Here is a 24,297-nt window from a genome sequence, read left to right as displayed (position 1 = left end):
ACGGTTCATCGCATTCGCTCCTATCTTTGGAGGACAGGGGCCGAGGAGAGTAGGGATTCCCTTGCACGGCCAGGAAATAATCTCGGATACTGGCCTAGGTGACCCCACGACCTACGACGGTGCCGCTCATGATGTTGCGCTATTCCATCGCATGATTAGGGCAGGCGGGATAGAAGCACGTTTGACGGCCAGTCAAGTGTTTCCGCACCCGTATGAGGATATAGCTGATACCTGAGTAGGTACCTAACGGATAGTCGAGATTACCTAATCTGCGGACGAAACCCCCCTCGCGGTCGCACAGCTAAGAGGCTGGGCAGTTACACGGCACCGAGTGAAAAATGGGTAGGTACATATCTACGTACCTGAAACGGTACACCTCGCCAGACGGGCGCAGGGGGACTGGAGCTTGGCAGGCTCTGGGAAATTCACCAGCAAATCGATCCCCTTCATCCAACACCACGAAGCTATTCCGCACAGCACAGTCCATCACATCTTTTTGGTGCCGACTGCTGCAGGCAACCCCTAGTATTGTCCGCAGTGATGTCCCTATGGACGGCGTCGATCCATCCCTAGAGAGATAGAAAAGCAGAAGCAATCCCGGGATACGACCAGCTGCAGCCGTTCTCAATTCGGATCAGCTTCGCGAGACCAGACGAGACCAGACCGGACTGGACCGGACTGAATTCGACCCCGTCCACTCGCCATGCCGGCCCCAGCCGTCCCAGAGTGAGCTCCCCCCTCCACTTTACAATCGGTACAATAATAGCTATGTGCCGGCCCCAGCTCTAGGCTAACCATCTCGGCAGGATCTCAGAGGAGACACTCCACGAGTCCATCGATGCCCGCACCGAGACCTTGATATCCTTACGCGAACTCGGCCCGCCCGATCTCGTTCACCTTCTCAAGCAGAATCCCAGAAGCACCGGGAAACAGGTATGCCAACAGTAGGGCCAACGTCTCGCCGATCCATGCTAAGCGCGGTTGTGTGTCCAGACGGGCGTCTACCACCATGTCACCGGCGTCGATGCATCATCGTCCGCGAGTCTCGCTGCCTACATCAACACCCTCACGTACAGTGACTCCAGCCAGGCCGCCACCCACAAGATCGTAGAGGGCCTATACTGCTGCTACAATGCCTTCTCCCGACACGACATGCGCGTCCACGTTACCATCCCCGGCACCGTCGAGGCCTACTGCGTCGACGAAAAGGGCGAGAAGCGGAAAGCTACCGACGAGCTGTGGCTCGAGACCTACCTCTGCAGTGTCCTGCGTGCCTATTCCTATGCCGATGACGGAAGCGGCGACACCATAAGAAAGATCATGGGCGTGAGGCGATTCAACCCCGTGACCAACACCGAGACCGAGCATCGCTTTCTCAGCGCCGCCGAGAGTCTCTTCTTCCGAGGTACGTACGCCCGAGACGGACTCGGTATCAACTCAGCACACCCGAGCTCACCCACTCTCCGTAGGCTGGCAATTGGGCTCCGATTCGGTAGTCCAAGCTCCCAACAACGTCTCCAACCACCTGACCGCTGGCCTGCTCAGATATTTTCACACCACCGGTCGCTTCGCGTCCGCCATTAACCTTTTCGAGAAGCTGAGGACGCAGAACGTTGAAGTGTCTTCCCTTCTTGCCAAGGTCTTGTTCATGGGCAACGAAGAAGTCCAAGGCGTGCGTGTCTTATACCAGGCGCTCAAGAACTCGCCGATGGACTACGTCATGCTCGACACCCAGGCCGAGTTCCTGCTCAAGAAGGCACTAACCGCCGCGACTCCGGCCCAGAAAGAGGAGAGGCTTAAGATGGCTCTAGGTTGCGCCGATCGCAGTACCATTGCCGCACCGAGCGAATTCGGCACCTGGGCACGGCTGGCACAAGTTTATGTCGCCATGGAGGATTGGGAGAACGCCCTTACCATCCTGAACTCGTGTCCGATGTTTACCTACCAGGACAAGGACGCGCCGGCCATGCCGGAGCCAAAGGATGTCTACTTGCCTACGTTGCCCGAGACTCGCCTCGACGAGATCGATAGCGAGCCAGAGTCGCGATTCTCCGAACAAGTAGACCCAAGTCTCCTCAACCTTCGCGCGGCTACGTACCGGGGCACGTTTAAATTGGCCTACGGAATTCTCACGGAGATGACCGCTAAGATTGGCTGGGACCAATTGCTCAAGATCCGGAGCAATGTCTTCGTGATGGAGGACGAGTACCGGAGCGAAAAGCAAGATAGTGTCTCGCAGCCGACGAAACGCAACCCAAGCACTGACGCACTACGGGGGACTCCGGAACCCCCAACCAACGGTGATAAGACGGAGGAAGAGGAGAAGGAGGAGGAGAGCGAATCCTCCGCCGACTCTACCGTGCCCACGTTGACGAACGGTCACGGTGAAGGAAATCCGGTAGAAAAGCCAACGCACACCATCGATCCCGGCGAGGTAAAAGCCGACGGAGACACCGTAAGTCCCTCGATCTACGTAGACGACCATGTTGCTAATAAGCTGCTCAGACCGCAAGTACTGACGAGCATCTTTCCCGCCTGAATAATAAGCGCCTCTGCGAACGATGGCTCGACAGCCTCTTCATGGTCCTGTATGAGGACTTGCGCGTGTATACGATATGGAGGACGCAGGTGGCCCAACATAGGGCTCAGTCGATGCAGTACAAGAAGTCTGCGGAGGAGTGGGAGATTCTTGGCGCGCTAGCCGAGCGGCTGCAACATCGCGACGAAGCGGTCGAGGCGTACAGCGCGTGCCTGGCTGCGCGGTTCAGCCCGAAAGCGCTCGCGGGTATCTTGAGAGCTTTGGAGAAGCAGAAAAGCACGAGGGATACCGTGGGTGCGGTGATCCGCCTCGTGACGTGGCAGTACCGTTGGTATTCCGAGTTCTCGCCTGAACTACTGCACACCATCCGCGCATTGATCGAAGAAGAGGGCGCGGTCAAGGTTCGATCCATCATCCAAGCGACAAGCCTGCCGCAAAGCGTGCTAGATTTAACCCACCACTACGCGGCCTTATGTGCGACATTCCGAAGCAACGGGACGGACGGCTGACAACTAAACAGTCCCGTAGGGACGTGATGTAGGGGGAGGATGCGATGCCCCTCGGATGATATCCATGTTTGTTTATGGTTGGTGCTGACGAGGAACTTGAAGCAAGTCGGGGATGCTCGATACGACCGGGGCGGGTTCTAGAGGCTCGACTTAATTAGACGTCTAGCTGTGCTACGCAATGTGCCAAAAGAAAAACACTGAAGTTTTTGACCATGCCCAATTGACGAAGTATATCCCAAACCGATAACTTGAAGCTTTGTCTCTGCCCACCATCGAGTGTAGCTCTACGGATAATACCCGCAACTTGGACTTGTCCGACGCCACCTCCAAGGTCGATGCGCTCGACGTTACGAGTACCTATGTTGAAGCCGACGGTGAAGCGAGCCGTAGCTTACCGGCACGATGGACAGCATCTGATGAAAACACGTATATCGGCATCTATCCATGCTCGCGCTCTCTGGTGAAGCCTGCCCCCACGAAGGGACGCTTCCAGGTCTCCGGATATCCGCACCCAAACGAGCCATGCATCGGCTTGACTGCGATGCGCCCCTCGCCGGCCCGCCGTTTCGCTTCTCCTCCCCGCCGCTCTCCTGCCGCAATTGCATGCGAGATGCGAATCTTGCACACGATCTAGGGTAGCGTATGCCGACGTATACAAGATTACCCTAGCGAGTGAGTTCGGTCGGACGGCATGGTTCCTAGCATATACCTAGCAGGGAAGCACCACTGGGAAATTAAGGCATGTTAGCTTCTGGTGGTGGGACGAGACAAATACCTATACCGAGAATATGACAGGGAACCATTATCCTCTCCAAGAGATGGCCCAGCTCACAACTGTAGGTATGCCGCATAAGAGAATAGGGAGACCGGAGGCACCTACAAAGGCGAACAGTATAGCCCAACGAAACTGCCTAGGTAGGCACAGTAGGTGTGCGAGGCACCTGCGTTAGGTACCGAGGTACGCCGACTCACCTTATCTGATGGGCGACAAGGCGGAGGCTGTCTAGATACCTACCTGTCTATCCGACACCATCATCGACCACCACCCATTCCGTCCGGTCTCCTCCACCCCGGTCTTCAGTTTGTTCATCCCAGCCTATCGCACCGGCAACTTCCAGGCCGCGCGGCAGAACGCGCTATCCGTCATGTCTGGAGCGCTGTCGGCAGAGGTCTGCACCTCGGAGCCTGTGAAGTCGCCAGGGCCCGGCCCGCGAAGAGGAAGGGACGTGCCGACGACGATGTCGGGCCCCTTTAGTAATAACGAGGTCGATGGGATCATGATCGGGATAAATCGGCGCGTATATATATATATACATATCTCATGCTCTCGCGACAACATCGCTCTCTTCCGCCTCCCCTTCGTCCGCATCCGCCATTATCCCCCCCCAGCGATTACCATCGGCAATGGGAACCGAGAGAGGAAATGGAGGAAGAAAGATTATTATCATGACAAGAAGCTCAGGCCCCTACACTCCCTGCAGGGGTGATTCGGGTATATATGACTTTTCCTGACGTGAAAAAGAAGAGGATAAGTGAAAAACATCGCAGCCATTATAGCGACCCTCACACAGCCGCGTGAGTTATCACGGCATGTCTATGGCGTCCAGATACGAGAAGCGCCAGCCAGGCCACCAGAGGCTAAGCGCGGAGCGCACAGCCCCCCTTCCCCCGCCCGCCCGGGACGGCCTCAAATACTAATGTAGACCATGGACAGGATGCCGGAGCTGAAGTTGGAGGGAAGGAGCTCGGGTTGGCAGAAGTAGGAGTCGTTGATGATGATGTCGTTACCGTCGCTGTCCTTGCCGCAAACGACGTCGCCACTCCAGCACTGGTACGAGGGCGTGAAGGCGTAGAAGGCGGTCGACCCGGCGACCTGCGTCCCGGCCTCCCAGGTACCCGAAGTGTTGCCCATCGACTGGCTCGTCTCGGTCGCTTCCATCCACGAGTTCCCTATGTTGAAGGTGAAGGACGCCGATACGTCCGCCTCGGTGATGAAGTTGATGCCCGACTTGACCGAGAGCTATGCGTTACAGTCAGCCCTCGTCCTACCTCGAGGCGAAGCTCCCCCTCCTACTACCAGGCCCCCGGCGCGAGTGCCGAGCGAGAAAGAAGGGGAGGTGTAGGGGGGCTTACCGATCCGCCAGTTTCGCGGGACCACTCGTGGCTTTGAGTGAAGGCGAGCGCAGTGCCGGCCGCGACGCTTTCCAGCACCGTGTGGGTGCAGGTGCCGGTGCCGCAGAACTGCGGCTTCGTCACGGCCTGCTGGCGGCCGGCTTCCCTGCTAGGGGATGAGCTCCGACTGATGATAGTGCACTGGGGCGGCTCGGGGACATCATCAGGCTCCTGGGACGGCGCCTGCGTCTCGATCTCGAAGCGCTTACAGTCGTCGACGCCGCAGCAGAAGCTCGTGATCAAGTTTCCGTTGGGCTTTTGTTTGGTTCGTCGCGCGCCGTCGCGCGGACGCCGTCTCGTCAGTTCAGCCCCTCGCCTCGACCAAGGGCGGCGGAGGAGAGGTACTCACTTCGACCGGCCCATAATAGCAGCCTTCGTTCTCCGCGCGTATCATCATGATGCCCGGCAGGTCCGTCATGACCTCCCACTGCATAGAGCTGTCCTTCATCAGGATGACGCGGCAGGTCGGGTCGGGCTGGTCCACCTTCCAGTAGATGACCTGGGCGCCCGTCCCGCAGCCGTTTTCGTCGGTCGACGGCGCGTCCGGGAACGTCAGGTTGTCGTAGTAGCGGCCCGCGGCGTGGGTCCAGTCCGTGATGGACCGATCGATGATCAGAGTGTTGCCCCCCACCTGCTCGCCGTCGCTGAGCACCGTGATCTCGCTCGTGCATTTGTTATCTCGGAACGGCGTGAAGGAGGCTCTGGCGGTTGCAAAAGCCAGGCACAACAGGAGGAAGGAGAGGGAGCGGGCCAGCGGTGCCATGGTCCCAAAGTTATACGGGTGAAGAAAGGGGACGGGGGGAACGGCTGGTTGGCTCCAATGATAGAAGATGTTCCTGAGAACGGGCGCGGAGGATGTGACTGAAGTTGGTTATCGGTGTCCCTGGAGTTCCCGTTGTGCGATCAGGGGAGCATAGCTTCTCTTATATACTAACAGCCCCCGGCGACAGGTGACAGAGAGAGGTTTGTTACATCCTGGAGAAGAAAGCAGTTATCTTGAAGACCGGCGCGGCATGTCGAGCTATCGAGATCACGGGAGACAAGAGATCCTTGTAACCTACGGCCCTTCTCTCTACTGACCACCTGCTATTCCGAGATCTACCGTGCCCTGATTGCTATCCGCTCTGGCGACTCATCCCCCGCGCCCTCTTCTCTCTCTTCTCCTAACCCCATTTAGAGGGTTCATAGGGGTCCCTGTTTTTTCCTACTGGGATAACGATAGCGTAGCGCGCCGCCTTATCCTTGAACGATATGATCCGAAAGCAATTGACCTCGGAGGAAGATGAGGGTGGATATCTCCAGGATGGCGAGACAAAGGTCTGAAGGAACCGGTCGTGAATCTAGGCAAGGGTGTACTACCCGCGTCGCCGTCCCCTTGGGATAGGTACCGTACTGCCTAATCTCTGTGTTCCCTTGCAGTTTGCTATCTATCCCCGCCCAACAGCGCGGTGCCTCGGGCAGCGATGGAACGTGTTCTCAGACGAGGGCCTAGGGCCTCTCGTCGGGCCCCGCTCTGCTCTTCGGCGGCGGTGCTGATCTTCGCAGCAAGCCTACGAATGCCCTCACGTTTTTCACCATCTAGGAAAGAGGGTTCGCGACGCTGTGTATCGTCGCTGGCGTGGGATCGCCATCGCATGCGTCAAGTCAGATGTCACCTGTTTGCGAGCCTGGCCGCTACCAACCGACGGATTCCTGAAGTTCCTGATATCACGGGTCTCGAGCGTATCTCTAGTGTGGCCTCTTGACGCCTGTATGTGAAGGTTGAAGAGTAGATATAACCTTCCCATTGCGTCTCCCTCGCATGCGAGCTCAGAATAGCTTGCTTAAGCTACGCGCGTCATTCGATGCCAGGTTCCAGCAACGGACTTGATTGCTCCCAAATTGCCTGCCCACGGTAGGCATATACGTGGCTATCGCACGCTCGCTTCACGTATATATTGCCTACCCTCTTGTTTCTAGATCCTGAGATTGCCTGTGTACTCCCCAGTCGGGTATCAGCGGACATTACGAGCCCAGGATTGACGTTAGTACCAGAGATCTGGCTATGTAGATGCACGTCTCTTGGGTATGATAGCATCGCTTACTACGCACATCCGCCCATCCAGATCGTCTCGGATGGCGAAAGCGGCGGGGACCTGTAGAGGGCCGACCCCTGAACTGAGAAGCCACTAAACGGTTGTTGAGCGAGAGAGACCCCTCCCGCCCATTGCCGCCCCTCTGGCAACCAACTAGCGAACCAGGAATACCGCTGACCGGACCTCGAGCTCGAGGGCTTCAAAGGGGTACTTGATAGAACTGTGCGACCAGCGCCGGGTACTACCTGACTGGGATTCGGTGTGCCGAGAACACGATTTTGCGCTGTGCTCCAAGCCCCTGGGACGACAACACCAAGCCATCTGCTAGTATGCTCAGCATCGCTGGCCGGGAATCCCTGTCCTTGCGTGCTGTGATCGACGCCGTCATCTACGGGTCGAGCCTCCTTCCTGGCACCTCACTCGCGACCTGTATATTAATTTTCGCATACCTCGATGTCGCCATCGGCCCCCCACCAGAGTCTTTTCCAGTCCGACCTCGGGCTTTTCTCTGGGCGCCCCCCCCCCCCCCCTCTGAGAAATAAGTGCTTTCCCCTGCTCACCGAGCCTCTCGCAACTCGACCTCTCCAAGCAAACGTCTCTTCACGTGGGTGATACAAGGATGAGAGGGCCAATGGCATCAACCATTTTCCCCCGTGGGGTTGAGTAGCACGCCCGCCGTGTTGTCGGATATTCAGTGGCTTGCAGACACGCCGTTATCTCAAGCGAGAGAGGGAGGGGGGGAGGGAGGCAGGGGGAGAGACACAGAGAGAGAGAGAGAGAGAGAGAGAGAGAAGCTAATACCCCTGTATTCTCATAGCCACTACTATATCTCTCCCGTCCGCATCCCGTGAGCCGATAAGAGAGCCGGCTTAGACGAGGCCGTGTTTGTCATCTCGGCTTAGCCTGTCTCCGGGTCCCGGGCACTGGACTTTGCGTGATTCCCGAGCGGCTGTCCACGAACGTGGTACCTTGCACGTTGCGAGCCCGCTAGATAGTTATTTTCCTTCCTCCTTCTTAGAATAGTAATCGAGTATAGGCTACGACAAACGAACCTCTCTCGAGAGACGTCGAGCCATGCGGTTTGTTCCGAGGTTACACTGCAACCCGCCGTTCGCTGGTAACAGAAAGGAGAGGCTCTCTACGTTCCTCTTCGTCCCATCCCGCTCGCCGTCGACGCCCAGCAGACGGGCACGTGTCGAAGCTCTCCCAACTGAACCAACTTAGACTTGCCGACCCGAGCTCGTTGTTTGCCCCGGCACGCCCAATCTACGGATTTAATACCGGCCACAGCGCACTGAACCCATCACCGAGGACGGTCCCGTCAGGGAGTCTAGTTACACGGCAGCGCGGGTTTGGCCTAGAACTGATATTCGTCATCGGGGAGGATGCGAACGCTGAGATTCCCGGGACGGAGCAGCAATGCTACTAGCTTCACCACCTTTGGACCGAAGAGAGGCAAACGGTCGCGGTCGAAACAAGCATTTTTACCCCAGCGTCTCTATCCCTGCCTAGTTTCGTTTCCTTCGCAGCGGTGGTAGGCACCGGCAGACTATTAATATGTACGATTTCGGATAGCTATTGCGTGATCGGTGTGCTATCGTGAGGAAGGCTGGAGTTTCGAGTAGTATATGGGGCTATCCTTATTATACTTGCGAAATCAACGGGACCTGCGCCGAGTTGAGAGGAGACGTGCTCCCATGGTTGGGCTGTGGGAATCTCGCACCTGGCAAGCTAGACGGAGAGGAAACGGCCTCTTGTCTAGCGTAGGGGAGTCCAAACCAGAGCGAGTGGATCTCGGACGAAGGGGTAGGCGTAAATAGGTAGCATCGCGTTTTACCCCTATTATATCGGTGGTTACCTGTGGCCGTTTGTCAGTCTCCCGTCTCTACGCCCCTCTGTCCCGGAATGTGTATAGATGCGGATAAAACATCCCCAAGGATGATGAGCGAAGAAAGCAAGGTATATAGAGTTACACTCTTCGAATAATATCGTTTGTGCGAATAATACTCCTGAAGACATGTGAGAGTAGAAGGAAGGTTAAGATGGAGAAGGATAGGGATTAGCTAACCCAGGGAGGGCTTATAAACCCTAGCATAGCTTAGAGAGAGCTTCACGGACGCAACAAGCTTTTCCGATCGTCCCACGAGGGCTCTATGTCTATGTGATGTGGTAAGGCACTTAGCTTTGCTAAGCTGAATATTATCGCGCTTTCGCCCATAAGACGTGAGGTACGGGTCGGAGGAGCAGCCCGGGTATTGTGGGTATATAGCATTCCCGTTACCGTTGCATCCCCCGACTTATTTACCCTGCACAGCCAAGGAACGCCCATTCTCGAAGGCGAAACGAGGGGTGCTTAATCCTCTGTAGGTGCCCACAGAACTTAGTATAGGGGCTTGTATTCTCTTTTGCACCGCGAAGGCGGGCCTCTTTACACATCCTACCAGAGCGGGAGGTGTGGCCGGCGTCCTTTCGACGAGTTGGCGAGCACCAGATTTCGAAGTGGAAGGTGAACGACGACGCTGGAGGGAAGTAGTGCGTGAAGAATGCCAAGAATCACGTATTGCCGGCCTAGAAGAGCGGCGGCCGTTCCGGAGGTTTGGTAATCGTCATCGTGGCACCCGTTCGGTATAGATATTGTAATATTGCGGCACTTTCCCGTATGCTGTGCTGCGACTCGCCCGATCCTACTGTCAGACGGGTCAAGCTTGTGTTCTCCGATCTACGAGACACTCAACAGATCTACGTCAGGATGCATGTTTGTGTATATATGTCCAGGCGTGGATCATCAGTTGGGCAGGTAATCGCCTGGAAATTTCCGGTTACTATTAGCTGGTATGTCACCGATACTCTCTTGAACGTAGGCCACAGTTTCGCAGCGATAATATTTTGCTTCTTGAACCCCCGAAGGGCGTCCCTCGGGCATCTCTCGGGGTAGTGTTCGTCTAAGACAGCAGCACTCCGACGAGGACGCATATACACCTCACTGTTCCCAAGGGACATGATTCATGTCTACCCCCCACCCTCTTAGCCGAGACAGAACTGAGACCGACTTGGCGTAGCAATAGGATGATGCATACCACGCGGGCAGTTGTGATATATGAGTAGTTGCTAGACTGGTTTCGATTGGAAGTCTACGTGCACGTCAAGCCCTACCTATGTGTAGGCTCAATTCAACAGTCCTTGTCGACTTAGCCCTTCTCACTTACCCCTACGATCTTTCGATACTCGACCGGGATTGGCTCATGTATTCTCGAGTGGGCTTTTAGCCACTGTAACTATCAGAGCCAAGACTTCTATTTACCCGACCACGCGCTGCGCTCTAGGCTCTGCAGTCTTGACAACTTAAACTAAGCCAGCAGGGGGGATCTCTACCGTAGGGATTTTCCTCATTTTTATTTTTATTTTGTTCTGTTTCTTTGTTGAAAAAGTCTTCCTAAGGGTTCGAGACAAGATAGCCATAAATTAGAGCTGGTAGGTACAACGTCAGTTCTTCAACAAGAAACCGTAATAGATGTGGACAAGGCTTGGCTTGGAATTTCCCGAGACTTTTAAAAATTGGGATGTTTCTCTCTATAATACGGTGCACGCTTCTGCCGAGCCGCGGTGAGCAGCAGGCTTAGATTCCGATGTTTCCAGGACTGCGACGTCGTTTTCGGGCTATTATGCAAGTATTCCATGCAGGTAGCGCAGTAAAGAGAAAATGGGGGGAAATATTGGCATTCGGTGAGTATTAGGAACGGAGAGTATAGGGGGCGGAGGTGGCTTGAGGCACTCAACTCCCGCGCCGTAGAACCGGCCACTCGGACCACGATGGCATGCGAGGTTATCGGCGCAAACATCCTATTAGACAAGATGGAGGAACGCTGATCTTGGCTTGTTTACCTGTCTAGTCAGTGATCATCTGCAGCCTCGCCGAGGGCTACGAAAGGATCGGTCGTGGCGCGGGCTAAATGGGTAAGATCTCCACCGACGAGCCGGCCTGTCATAGCTTGTGTGCGAATGTCCCTCAGGGGTCGAACCGCGCTGTGGAAAATGCCCCCTGGAACGCGGTGCTAGTGAGGGGTTGGGCTGAATGGAGTCTCTCCTTCCAGGCTCCAGATCCCCGTGATACGACGGCTTCGATCCAATCCTCGAGAGCTTCGAGACGACACGCAGATCGGTGTGACACCACCGCTCGTCCAAGACGATCCTCTGTTCGGTTGTTGGCCGAAAGGAGTCGTCGTCGATATCGCATTGGGCCATGCGCTGGCGGTTTCGGCGCCTTCGCGGCTCCAACAGCCTGGTCCCGCGAAGATGGGATTTCCTTGCTCAACCAGGACAAATCAAGCGGATTGGTCCAGATTAACACGACATGGGTGAACCGTTGCGAAGCCTCCCCGAGTCATCCATCCTCCCGGCATCGGCCCCCCTTCCCTCCCCCAAAAAGAAAAGGAAACCAAAAAAAATCATGCCTCTTCGGTTCCTCTCGCGAAGCCGCCCCTCAAGTATGGATGCACATACGACAGTCGGGGCCGGACTCGTCTGATGGATAATCTCAGCGGTGGCAATGCTCGTGCTTCCACCAGCGTATCGCATTATCTCGAGCCTATCGAAGGAACGGGCGAGCAGGTCGTCGTAGGCATATCCGCAATGCCCTCTGGGTTGAGGCGGCGAGGGGTGATAGGACGTCGCATTGGCTCGGCAGTCGGGACGGATAAGCCACACCCCTCCACTCCCCGAGGCCACATACGACATGCCGAAGCCGCAGGTTCGTGATAGATGCAGGTGATTCATCACCGATCCATGTTGTGCTCTGCGCCGTGCTGGTCGTCCAGCAGCAAGCCACACCACTTCTTGGACGGCTACGGCGGCGCATTGCAGACTCGCACTCACCGTGTTAGGCCGGGCTAAAGGGCTGGCCCGACGGACACCGATTTGTCAATGCCACCACGACGGCAGCTCAGGATATATTTGTATATGATTATGATATATACCTAGGTGGTATACACATACCCTTCTGGGCAGATTGAGCACGTTATCTATCGAGATCGAGGCCGCATGAATAAGTTATGCGTTGCGCTGCGCTGCGACGCACGCACGCACGCCGCTTCGGTTGGCTTGTGACAGATTGATAGACAAGCGGGACGGACATGTGTGTGCGAAGGTGTACATATGCGTGGGATGTGTGATATGTGTGTTGTATGTGTAGTTGTACGCGTATGCCGATTGATTAGACTTCTCTGGCCCCCTCGTGTCCCTTTGCCATGAGACCGGGGTGAGAGATATCGGTCATTTTCCCTCTTCTCCTCTCTCCTCCATCTGCTCCTGTCCTCTTTTCCTTTTCTCCGCCGGTGTCTCCATTGTCTTTATAAGAAAAGGAAAAAAAAAAAAAGTAGTAGACAACTAGAGAAAAGGGAGAGGAGGATGGGAGGGGAGGAATACACATAATCAACACAAGGGAGAGTAGCAAAAGATGGGCCGAGAGAAGATGAGAGAGACGAGTCACACAGCAAAACCACGCCAACCAAGCCAATAGCACAACAACAACAAGTCTATATCCAAGTACCCGGGAATTACATCGCCATAGTCTTATTAGCCACAGGATTCGCAATCTTTGGCACGTTTTGGCATCGGATTCGTGCTACCTGGCTAAATGCTTGCGGGTGGTGGTGTCAGCGCTTCGCGGGATGGCGCGATCTTATCCGAGAGGGAACAATGACCCAGTGGTCTTTCACCAGCCCACAGTGATGGAAGCTGCTGGCCAACACCGACACTCGCACACGCACACACACTCGTATCTTCCTCCCTCTGCTCCTACACGCACGTGGAACACACTACCTTTATCATGCAATGCGGCTGGGCCCGCTCGCCATACCGCTGCCAGATGGTAACTTAGCACCTCTCCCACCTGTGCAGCCAACGTGGTAGTGATTGTCTCCCTCATCGTCCATTTGAGCCGGCACTCCCTCCCGCTGCCCACGGCCAAGCCGATAGGTATCACTGGGACCCTAGAATCCGTCCGCTCATAAAGCCTGGCTCGCTGCCTGCTCTGGATCAGTTGCCCTTCCTCCCAGCTTTCTCCAGACAGCAAGCCGCGCCCCGATCTCCAACTTGTATACGCAGGCCGACACCTCGGTCCTCTGGTCGACTCCCAACCGCGTAGAGCTCACCCTGTGTCTAAATCGTCCCAAAATGGCCGTCGAGCAAGTGTCGCCACACCGCCCAGGGCCCTTGTCTGTGGTCCCGCAAGAAAAGGCGCCCATAGAGATCTCGACCCGAGAGGTAAACACGCCTGGGAGAGATACGCTCGACATCTTCACACATGACGAGAACCACTTCCTGGTTGTCTCGCCATATGGCGAACGGGAGCACCTTCTCGACTTGAGAAGTCTGGATGCCGAGAACGCACTGCTCGCTCGGGCGCTCGCTGGCATGACATGTCTCCGGCCGGACTATGCCACCGCCCCTTACATCGACATCTTCAATTGGCAGGAGATCATCGAGGAGCTGGCACGGCTCGCGCAACAGCATGGTCACCAATGGAAGGAGACTTCCTTCTTCGTCGTGGCCTTTCGATCGCAGATCCCGCCGACCACGGTATACGAGGACTTGGGCGTGCTAGACAAGGCCGCCCATGCAGAAGCGACAGCTAGCGGGGGGTTCCTCAAGTAGGTGCAGCGTCCGCTCCGCCTCTGATCAGAGGCACAGCGCACTAACGGCCTTCCAGATACTGGTTTGGAAGCCCCGATAAGGACGGCAGAAACTTGGCGACCTGCCTGTGGAAGTCGCAGGAACACGCGATAAAGGGGGGAGTCGGCCCGGCACATCGGAAGGCGGCCGGGGCAGCCCGGTCGTTATACTCGCATTGGAAGATAGACCGGCATAGGCTTATCATTCGAGACGACGTGCGGAGCTGGGATATTATAGACTGGGAATGAGGCAGTAGGGTTGCACTTGGCTGCAAGCTGCTGGCCTCCCAGTCCGCTTCGCTCTCCCGTGTCCGAGATAGAGGCGACGGCTTCGGCGAATGGGATCAGTCCCTGGGGGTAGACGGGGCCATCCATATCTGACTGCTTTTTATCTTGTGCTTTTCATTGCCAGCAGGGTGTCGGTTATCGGCTGTTTTTTCCACGATTGATGAAGAGGGTGATAGACTATAGAACCGGGACGCGGGTCGTCGAGATAGAGGGAGACAGATAGAGCTAGTGAGAAAAGAAAAAAAGTATTTTTTTTATTTTAAAAAAAAGGGGGGGGGGATAGAGAGAGCGATGATGGATCTGCGTATCGGAGGATCGGCCTCCCTCTCCCAATCGAGGATGGACCGGTGACGAGACTATCGTATATGTGTTGTTCCCACGGCAGAGCAGAGAGTAAGAGAGGGAGAGGCAGGGAAGGGAGGGAGGGAGGTACATAGACAGCACTGCTGTCGTAGCCCGTAAAGCTTGGCGACCCTGTAGGTCTCAAGATCGATAAGTCAATCCGACTCCGGGCGGCCAGCCGTTGTCGGGAGACAGGGCCAGTCTCGAGCAGAGGAGACCAGGGAATACTGCGCATGGCAGAGGACTCGAAAACTGGGAACGGACGACGTTGCCTTGAGGCTCTTTATATATGTTTTATTTGCGGAATGTCGCCATGGCAAATGACAACAGGGCGTGGGGGTTCCGAGTGGGATGTAGGCTGGCTGCTTCACCAACCCAGGCACTCGATGCCGACGCCAGCCAGGATAGGGCTCTCTATGTGGTTAGCCGAGGGCACGATGCGTTTACACGTTTACGCGTATAACCGATGTAGCGACACGACAGTGTGCGTTTTGGCTGGTCCGCTTCCTGTGATCCCACGACACCAGTTAGTAATCAACTAGTATGCGAATCTTGGGATGCTGAACCTGGGCCTGATCTATTGGGGAGATAGCTAGGAGCCAACTGCTAATTGACAAGTTCATATACAGCTCCTTTTATGGGTCCCTCTTACAGCGAATATTGGCTTATCTCCTAAGGTGCCGTTGGCAGTGAATAGGGTGGCGGGGACCCACAACAGTTGTGCATCAACCCGAGGCTCAGCGTTATACCTTAGGTAACTTAGGTGCGTAGTAAGCATGGATGAAACGTGATTATGTACCCAAGTACTGCTGCCTATAGGTAGGGAAATTCTGCCGCATCCCCCCGCCCGAATTTGCAACCCACAGAAAATCGCATCGCCATCCATCCCACCAAAAGCGCACAAAATCGGAAAGACTCGCCTCGACTCGCCTCGCTGGATCGCCGCGTATCATCATCGTCATCCGCGCACAACCACGCCCGACCTCGCTACCCGCAAACCACCCACGAAGCCCAAGAGAGGAATAAATATCTAGGCGATAACCTAGCTACGACCATGGTCGAATCCCTCAAAGATGTGCCGTTTAAGGCGGTTCGGGTCGAGGCCCTGGTGAGTAACCCGTCACCAAATTTACCCCTCCATGCCTCCGCCAACTCTCGAAGCCACTGCCAAAACTGACCTACGGTTGCGCTTGTTGTGTAGGTGGTTATGAAGATTGTTAAGCACTGTTCGACCAGCTTCCCCACGACCGCGACGGGGTCCATTGTGGGTATGGATAAGGAGGGAGTCCTCGAGGTCACGAACACCTTCCCATTCCCTACCGTCGACGTGGCCAACGTCGAAGGCAGTCACCAGAATGACGCCTCGGCCATCGCCGCGGCCGCGCCCCGCGCGAAGGCGAACATCGTCTACCAGAACGAAATGATCCGCCATCTCAAGGAGGTCAATGTCGACGCCAATAACGTGGGCTGGTACGTCAGCGCCACCATGGGCAACTTCGTCAATTCTAGCTTCATCGAGAACCAATACCACTACCAGCGCGAGAACGAGCACACGGTGGCCCTGGTGCACGACGTTAGTCGAAGCTCACAAGGCGCGCTAAGCCTACGCGCGTTCAAGCTGACGCCGAAGTTCATGGCGGCGTTCAAGGAGGGGAAATTCACAACTGAAAGGTCAGATATAACCCAATGCAGAGCTTGCTAGAGGCGGAATAGAGCATTAACATGCCAATGTAGCTTGCAAAAGTCAAAGCTCTCCTTCAAGGACACCCTCGTCGAATTTCCGATCGAGGTCCACAACTCGCACCTCCTGACTTCCTTCCTCCACCAGCTCCCCGCCGCTCCTACGGCCGGCGACCTCCCATTGCCCACCTCCCTCTCCGATCTGGAGCGCGACCCTATCAAGATGCCTCTCCACCCGTCCACAGACATCCTAGACCTCTCCATAGATCCCTTCCTCGAGAAGACATGCGACCTCCTGCTCGAAAGTATAGAGTCGCACTACACCGAGCTCAACAACCACCAATACTACCAGCGGCAGCTTACCCGGGAGCAGGCTAAGATTACAGCGTGGCAGACCAAGCGCAAGGCCGAGAACGCGGCACGCGCTGCGGCCAAGCAGCAGCCGCTGCCGGAAGACGACTGGCAGCGAATCTTCAAGCTTCCCCAAGAGCCCAGCCGACTGGAAGGTATGCTCAATGCGAAGCAAGTCGAACAGTACAGCAAGCAGATCGACGGTTTCACGGCCAATGTCAGCGCCAAGATGTTTGCCGTCAGAGGGAATCTCTTGCCGGAATAAGCGATCGCTAGCGAAGGGGGGGGGGGGGGGGGAGCGGCGGCTCTACGTGATCGGGATCTTGATGGGCATGCATGGGGTTTGGCGTCTGGGGGCGTTGTTAGGGGTTTCGGGCATCTATAGAGTTAAATTCTATCAACTGCTTACAATGCCATGGCGCCCCACTCTATCGCTGGCCGAAAGACATGCTAGAGAAAAGCAAAACAAAATCTATATGGCGGGGCTCGGGGAGAATAGAAAATTCTCATCAGTTCCATTCCTAAGGCGATGGTGGTGACGCCGACGAAAGATTGGATACTGGTATAGACTAAATCGATACGGGCAGTTTGTTGGTCACGCAGAGAGGCCAAGCGCAAAGAGTCTTACTTCCTTATCGTGTACAGCTGCTTGAGCCTTTAGGTGCTGTTCAGACTCCCTCAACTATGCTTAAGTTAGGAAATAGAAACCGTAGGGTAAACTATGTAGTAACCATGTAGTACGTGTTCAAGGCCGTTCTATGCCTCAGGAGCGATGTTTTCCATGGGGAGGAGCTTAGATAATGCCTCAGTAAGCTAGCAAGGTGCGGAACCTAGGTATCACCTTGCATTGGAAGGATCCGTTAGGACCTTGACGGCTCCGATGCACACGCACACTGTTGGGTGTAGGTATCGGGTACAGCCAGGCAGGTAGCGTACCTAGGTATATCTTAGGTGACCTCTCAGGCAGGTACCTCGACGGAATGTTATCGGGTGTGTTGCACACAAGGTTACGTAAGCCGCCGCGCATAAACACCCCGCTAGAGCTTACCTGCAGAGAAACCGTCTCCGAAAAGGCGCAGAGGGAAAAGGAGAGCAGAGGAGAATCTGTACATATGAGTAGAAACGAGGGAGGAGAGGATAGGCAAAGGGAAGAGAGAGGTCCGAAGCCACATGCACGGGCTCGCGAAGATACGGAGTAACTGAATTCGCAAGGAAGCGCGAATAGATTTGCCGAGTGGGCAAGTGAGGGGCAATTTTCAGGGACCGGATCCTCTAGGCCGGAAGCGGATTAGCCGCAGCCGTCAGCACCGGAGCCAGCAGCCAATGAGCCGGTGCCGCGCCAGCGAAATTTGGCGGGCGGGCGCAGTTGGGAGGTTGAGACGAGAGAAGAGGGAGGGGTTGGAGGGGTCGACTCCCTGGGCCGGAGGAGTGAATGATGGAAGAGAGCATGTACATCGGCCGCCGAGTGTACCCGACGTCGGCCAGCTTCGCAGGTACTGTCGCAGCCACTTTCCGGCCGCCACGTTACCTGTTCGGCGCCGATGTGCTGGTACCTGTTGCGCCAACCGGTACACGTCCGCACCTGTCCACAGGCTCAAGGGTTTGCCCCGTAGGTTCCACTGGGATCCCACCGTGGACCTTATATGCCCGACACATTGTTGGACCTCGCTAACTCCGTACCTTGCTTACCTGCATCCTCAGGCGGTCCTCGAAGGAAGAGGAGATAAACCTCCAGCTTCTCTACGAGGTACCGCCTACATGGCCGGCTCCGTGTACCCGCTACCTCCGCTTCGGGCAACCCACGCCCGTCCCTACGTGTACCCCGATACGCCACTAGTCCCTGGATCGGACCTCGAGCCCCTCCTACGTCGCAGGTACCCACTACCTCATACTTACCTACCTTAGGTACCTACCAGGAGTCCGAGTTTGTCAGGCCGTCTCTGTTTTTTTTTTTTTATACCTCTCCCCTCTCCGGCCCCTTCTCTTCTTCCGCTCCCTCTCCTCCTTCACCCTTCCCGCAATTCATCATCTTCATCCTCCCTCGCCAGGCATCTTCGTCGTAAGTGATAAAGCTCAACCTCTACTGTCCTCGCCTCCTGCTTCAACCTGTTCTGGGCTACGTCGCCCTATCTGCGTATACTTGCAACTACTAACCCCGCCTGGTGCAGTCTGCTGCTTACGTCCTCGACGCCCTCGTCCTACGTTCCCTCCTCACACCGCCCTTCCCTCCAATCAGTAAGTGTTTGCTGTCCCGTACGGAGCCCGGCCTCGAGAGGTGTCTACTACGGATCCGCTGACAGACGTTCTAGCAATGGCTGCTCCCGCCTCCAAGTTCAAGGTCGCCGACCTCTCGCTCGCCGCCTTCGGCCGCAAGGAGATCGAGCTAGCCGAGAACGAGATGCCTGGTTTGATGGCTATCCGAAAGAAATATGCCGCAGACCAACCCCTCGCCGGTGCCCGTATCGCCGGTTGCCTGCACATGACCATCCAGACCGCCGTCTTGATCGAGACGTTAGTAGCTCTCGGTGCTGAGGTCACCTGGACTTCCTGCAACATCTTCTCCACCCAAGACCACGCCGCCGCCGCCATTGCCGCCGCCGGTGTCCCCGTCTTTGCCTGGAAGGGCGAGACCGAGGAGGAGTACAACTGGTGCTTGGAGCAGCAGCTGTCCGCTTTCAAGGACGGCAAGAAGCTGAACCTGATTCTCGACGACGGTGGTGACCTGACCCACCTCGTCCACAACAACTACCCCGAGCAGCTCAAGGAGTGCTTCGGCGTGTCGGAAGAAACCACCACCGGTGTCCACCACCTGTACCGCATGTTGAAGAACAACACCCTCCTCGTCCCTGCCATCAACGTCAATGACAGCGTCACCAAGAGCAAATTCGACAACCTCTACGGCTGCCGTGAGTCCTTGATCGACGGTATCAAGCGTGCTACCGATGTCATGATCGCGGGTAAGATCGCTGTCGTCGCCGGTTTCGGTGATGTCGGCAAGGGCTGTGCTATGGCCCTGCACGGAATGGGCGCTCGCGTCCTCGTTACGGAGGTGGACCCCATCAACGCCCTCCAGGCTGCCGTGGCTGGTTTCCAGGTTACCACCATGGATAAGGCCGCCTCTGTCGGCCAGATCTTCGTCACCACCACTGGCTGCCGAGATATCCTGGTTGGCCATCACTTCGAGGCCATGCCCAACGACGCCATCGTCTGCAGTACGTGCCCCCCGTCCCCGCCCTCGGTGTTGTCTCGGTAGTGTCGCTCGTGACTAACAGATAGACTAGACATCGGCCACTTCGATATCGAAATTGACGTTGCCTGGCTCAAGAAGAACGCCAAGAGCGTTCAGAACATCAAGCCTCAGGTCGACCGTTACCTCATGGCCAGCGGCCGACACATCATCCTTCTGGCCGAGGGCAGACTGGTCAATCTCGGCTGTGCCACCGGCCACTCTTCCTTCGTCATGTCTTGCTCTTTCAGCAACCAAGTTCTGGCTCAGATCATGTTGTACAAGGCCCGGGACAAGGCCTTCGGCCAGAAGTACGCTGCCTTCGCCAAGGCGGAAGAGCTGCCCGTCGGTGTCTTCGTGCTTCCCAAGATCCTCGATGAGGAGGTTGCCAGGCTGCACCTTTCGCACGTCAATGCCGAGCTCACCACGCTCACCAAGGTCCAGGGCGAGTACCTCGGACTGGAACTCGAGGGTCCCTTCAAGAGCGACCAGTACGTTCCCGCCTCCCTCCCTTCCTCTCCTCTGCCAATCATGCAGAGTATGCGTATCGTCTTGCTAACTCTGTCACGCAGCTACCGATACTAATTTCTTTCCTGTACATGACCTACTTCGACGTGCACGGCCATCAACATGGTGCACACATACGAGTTTTTTAATCAGAACTCACTAAGCTCCCGCAAGTGGACGGGGCTAGTCTGTGTTTCTTCAACAAGCATGGGTCTACGCATCAAACTGGCAAACGGGGAAATGAAACGGGGAATGAGGCGAACCAAAAAAACAGGAACCAGGGGTGCCGGCGGCGGGTCAGACATTTTTTCAACAAAAAACGGCGTTGGCATTTTTGTGTGCATGATTCCCCTCATGGCGTTCTGAGATCGTTTTTTTTTTTACAGGCCGTCGGCTACGGTCAGCCTTGGTATATACCTACACAGCAGCTACACTTTAGAGCCATAAGCTGGTGGTGCATGCATCCGTCAACCGGATTCGGATAGAGAGATGATGGGGAGAGAATAGAGACCCGACAATGTGGGTTTTGTGGATGGAGCATGGCCGAATGTCGTTCTCGCTGATCTCGAGTGAACTGTCTGCTGCACTTGTGACATGCGGTACTTCTTACCCACTACCACCTTCGCGTATCCAACGACGCCTTGCCGTTCCCGAAAACCCCTAGGCGGGTGCGCGACGGTAATAGTTGAGGGAGGGGGTGATCCGGCATTGAAGCCGAGAAATCGTCAGGCCTCGCTCGCGTACTAGGCTCTACCTATGTAGCTCGTCGGAAGATATTGGCCTGTTGGCTGGACCCGTCTACGGTGGCATTAGTTCTCAGCTTCCGGTGGGCAAAGTCGACACGAAGGTACCAGGTAGGTGGGTGGCTGGGAGGCTCCCGCAGCCTGTCGCTACGGTCTGCGCCCGCTTCTGAAGCGATTGGGAGCACGCCGAGTTTCGGGTAGCGAGATGCGATGTATCGCGGCATTGCACACAAGGCAGGGGTCATTCTTGATTCAGACCGCCGTTCTACTTGCCCTCGTTGTTGCAGCTGCCTATGCTGGAGCCTCCGTGCTGCTTGCTGCTTATATCGCGGGAGTCGTGGTCAGTTGGTGGAACGAAGAGAAGCTCAGTCTTCCTCTCCAGCCATGCCGTCCGCACCCGCTACCGCCGAAACTATTGCGAATGAGCCAACTATTACAACCCAACAACCGACAAATACCCACGGTCCGAGTCAAAACTCCAATTGCCCCCACGGGGGAAACCCAGCCTTTACATATGCCCTCTTTCAATGTTTATGATCATTATTATTATCAGGCTACCGAGCGGGCGTTCAAGCCGTTCTTCTTTGTACGTTTGGCCCTTCCTAGAAACGAAGGAAAGGTGACTAATTCTCTAGTAGGCGTCGATCGGATTCTCGATCCCCGTCTCCGAGATGTTTTCAGGGGAAGTCGTCTGGCGCGGCATGATCTATAAGCCTGCTCATGGCACTCGGCAAAGTTTCTCTGCGGCCTCTGGCTGGTTCGTTTCCCTGTATCCGGACGGAGTATAGGCCGAAGGATTACGGGCTTTACGTCGTCCGCATGCGGCATTATCATGCGCGAGAGCCACTGCAGCCAGACTAATCACGAACCAAGGGAATCCCGCGAAACAACTGTGGCCGCAGAGGAGACATCCGGTTCACGGGTACGCGGCCCAGATACTGCGGTAGAGCCTAGTGGCAGAGGGGAGAGGTACAAGGCAACGGTTCTTAAATCGCCCACGAAGCCTCTGTCTCTGTATCCGGCGGGGATCTTGTCCTTCGCTATGATTGCACGTGGGGAGCTTGGTTTTCTTATCTCGTCGCTCGCCGAGAGTAAGGGTATCTTCCGGAACGAATATGAATCAGGGGGCGAAGACGAGGAAGTGTCTGCGATGTTCCTCATCATCACTTGGGCCATAGTGCTCTGTACCATCATTGGTCCGCTTACCGTGGGACTGTTAGTGAGGAGGATTAGAAGGTTGGAGAAAGAGGACACTGGGGCGCGGGCGGAGGGTTCAAGGAAAGATATTCTCGGAGTGTATGAGGGGTTTATTAAAACTTTTCTTCGCTTCCGGAGTTCCCTATACCTAGAAGCCACGCCGCTTTATAACAGAGAATGTCCCGAGATGAAATCGTATTACTTGCCCCCGCTATACTTGTCTACAGCTACTCCTCCCGCCCTAGCCCCTTCTGCCACCTCCTCGCTCATCGACGCTCTCTTAAAGAAAGTGGTTCAAGGGATAACTTAGGTATACAGCCTTATCCCGCCTACTTTTCGTCCCATTCATCGCCATGTTCGCTCTCGTCTCAATATCTCTATTAAAATTCCTAAGCCGTAGAATGAGAGACGAGGAAGAAAAGAAAGCAACAAGAATGTAGGAGCCCACCACCGTCACAGCGCGAGGATCTGCCGTACTCGCATGCCGCTGGAAACTTCTGGGATGGGGTTCCGGTAGCAACACCCAGCTATGCGCGGCTATAGAGGAGCTGTGTTCGGATCGCCGGGTCGGACGGACAAGCGCCGCTAGATCTAGTTGTCTCCCGACAGCTCCTTTTAAATGTCGACTCCGCCGGCAACTGACGGGGGGTGTAAGCCCCTACCCGAGACCTCGGATGGCTTGGGCTCAGCCGCGGCGCCGATTGACTCTCCATTCTTTCCATCAGCGTCTCTAAAACCATTGATACCTCTCCTTCTGAGGGGCGGTGGGGGGGCCGGGTTCAATCTGGAGAATCTGTTCAGGAATACTCTGTGCAGGAATTCTCCCTCCCGGTTCGGATTCTGGCATTTATACACCTCCCAAAGCTTGCGGTCGAACCCGGGCAACGCATCCACCAGCGCCCCCCGGCCCCCCTCACCCTTGACACTGATACAATCTTCGCCACCCCCACCCCCATCTAGCTCCGGTGCTCTTGGTGCAGATTCGGGATCTTTTCCCGTGGTTGTGGTTTGTCTCCTCTCACGAACGCTTGGCCTATGGTCTGGGATTCTTTGATCGCGTATGCAGGGCGGGCGGTGGTTGTGTTGGGGGCTCGGGGTAATCGGCTTCTGCTCCCTTGCGTTCACGTCGAGAGTCTTCCCAAGCTCTGACTTGAGAGCCGGTCTGGAGTCCATGCTCTCCTTAGTCTCGATTTTAAAAGCCTCGGCGGTGCCATCGGGACCGTAAATCTGAGAGACCTTGATCAGGCCGCCATCGATGGAACGTTTCATATCTGTGATTTCACTTTGCAAGTGATCAAAGTGATCAATCACCCTACCCCTGAGGTCTACCTCGTCGCGCATTAGGGTGGTATCGTCCAGCTGCTTCTCCAAAGTTGCGATTCGAAGCTTGTGCTCTTTAATTTCCATTGACTTGTCTTGGACAAGGTCCTGACACTGGCGGGACAGATCCTTCAAGATGGGGAGGGTATCGTTTAGCCGCCTCTTTAAAATTAGGACTTCAAACTTGAGGCTTCTTATTTCTCTATCTTTGGCGGCTAGCTCAGACTTGGCTCCAACGAGCTCCTCATTGCGGAGGGCGAGGTCATCCTCTGTGGTCGACATCATGGTTGTGAGGTGTGTGATCTTGGCTTGGAGCTTTTTGTTCTCACCGGGCAGGTCGTCGTGTTCTGAGGATTGGGAGGGACTTTCGAGTTTGGCTGGCTTGGGTCTAACCGGGATCTTATCTAGAGGGAGCTCAAGGCCTATATGGGTTTTTATAGGGCGCTGTGGTAGCTGTGCCGACGTGGCCTTATAGGGGAGGATAAAGGAAAACTGTGGTGTGGGGGGTGGTTTAGGGTTTTTCTCGGATTTCCCCCGAGTGTATTTGTTGTCCGGACGAGAGAATGAACCCATGCTGTTTTTAGGCATAGGTTGGTTTGTTTCTAGGTTTGAGTGATTTCCTGAAAACACGTCCGTACTGGTGGCCTTCTCGGCCGTTGTCCCGGATGCTTCATCCATGC

The 24,297-nt window shown here is 55.7% G+C and overlaps 7 protein-coding genes across 7 annotated transcripts; 5 read left to right on the top strand and 2 right to left on the bottom strand.

Annotated features, from left to right (window-relative positions):
* Positions 1-595: 595 nt before the first annotated feature.
* On the top strand, positions 596-3,222 carry GGS23DRAFT_172114 (chaps-domain-containing protein). The gene is made up of 5 exons (XM_051511567.1): positions 596-726; positions 807-933; positions 994-1,405; positions 1,470-2,455; positions 2,506-3,222. Exons 1-5 carry the CDS (start codon positions 704-706, stop codon positions 3,046-3,048), a joined length of 2,091 nt encoding a protein of 696 aa, XP_051376054.1. The 5' UTR covers positions 596-703; the 3' UTR covers positions 3,049-3,222.
* Positions 3,223-4,735: 1,513 nt separating this feature from the next.
* On the bottom strand, positions 4,736-5,983 carry GGS23DRAFT_592663 (uncharacterized protein; the record flags this gene model as incomplete). Its single annotated transcript, XM_051517911.1, has 3 exons — positions 4,736-5,068; positions 5,182-5,475; positions 5,570-5,983. The coding sequence occupies 3 exons, from the start codon at positions 5,981-5,983 to the stop codon at positions 4,736-4,738; spliced, it is 1,041 nt and encodes a 346-aa protein (XP_051376053.1).
* A 7,359-nt stretch (positions 5,984-13,342) lies between these two features.
* Positions 13,343-14,361, top strand: GGS23DRAFT_172085 (uncharacterized protein). The gene is made up of 2 exons (XM_051511565.1): positions 13,343-13,942; positions 14,002-14,361. The coding sequence occupies exons 1-2, from the start codon at positions 13,467-13,469 to the stop codon at positions 14,210-14,212; spliced, it is 687 nt and encodes a 228-aa protein (XP_051376052.1). The 5' UTR covers positions 13,343-13,466; the 3' UTR covers positions 14,213-14,361.
* Positions 14,362-15,451: 1,090 nt separating this feature from the next.
* GGS23DRAFT_547878 (eukaryotic translation initiation factor 3 subunit 3) lies at positions 15,452-16,920 on the top strand. The gene is made up of 3 exons (XM_051515117.1): positions 15,452-15,701; positions 15,795-16,264; positions 16,328-16,920. The coding sequence occupies exons 1-3, from the start codon at positions 15,648-15,650 to the stop codon at positions 16,887-16,889; spliced, it is 1,086 nt and encodes a 361-aa protein (XP_051376051.1). The 5' UTR covers positions 15,452-15,647; the 3' UTR covers positions 16,890-16,920.
* A 1,395-nt stretch (positions 16,921-18,315) lies between these two features.
* Positions 18,316-20,921, top strand: GGS23DRAFT_547872 (Adenosylhomocysteinase). The gene is made up of 5 exons (XM_051515116.1): positions 18,316-18,683; positions 18,793-18,859; positions 18,934-19,836; positions 19,906-20,341; positions 20,423-20,921. Exons 3-5 carry the CDS (start codon positions 18,936-18,938, stop codon positions 20,433-20,435), a joined length of 1,350 nt encoding a protein of 449 aa, XP_051376050.1. The 5' UTR covers positions 18,316-18,683; positions 18,793-18,859; positions 18,934-18,935; the 3' UTR covers positions 20,436-20,921.
* On the top strand, positions 20,845-22,760 carry GGS23DRAFT_171917 (uncharacterized protein). The gene is made up of 3 exons (XM_051511564.1): positions 20,845-21,686; positions 21,739-21,857; positions 21,974-22,760. The coding sequence occupies exons 1-3, from the start codon at positions 21,306-21,308 to the stop codon at positions 22,605-22,607; spliced, it is 1,134 nt and encodes a 377-aa protein (XP_051376049.1). The 5' UTR covers positions 20,845-21,305; the 3' UTR covers positions 22,608-22,760.
* Positions 22,761-22,912: 152 nt separating this feature from the next.
* GGS23DRAFT_592659 (uncharacterized protein) lies at positions 22,913-24,295 on the bottom strand (the record flags this gene model as incomplete). Its single annotated transcript, XM_051517910.1, has 1 exon — positions 22,913-24,295. The coding sequence occupies one exon, from the start codon at positions 24,293-24,295 to the stop codon at positions 22,913-22,915; it is 1,383 nt and encodes a 460-aa protein (XP_051376048.1).
* Positions 24,296-24,297: the final 2 nt, after the last annotated feature.

The sequence above is a fragment of the Durotheca rogersii genome (genome assembly GCF_024521655.1).
Source record: "Durotheca rogersii strain YMJ 92031201 chromosome Unknown GGS23scaffold_2, whole genome shotgun sequence".
Classification (NCBI taxonomy): domain Eukaryota; kingdom Fungi; phylum Ascomycota; class Sordariomycetes; order Xylariales; family Xylariaceae; genus Durotheca; species Durotheca rogersii.
The sequence above is the reverse complement of the archived record's forward strand: the minus strand, read 5'-3'. Positions and strand labels throughout refer to the sequence as shown.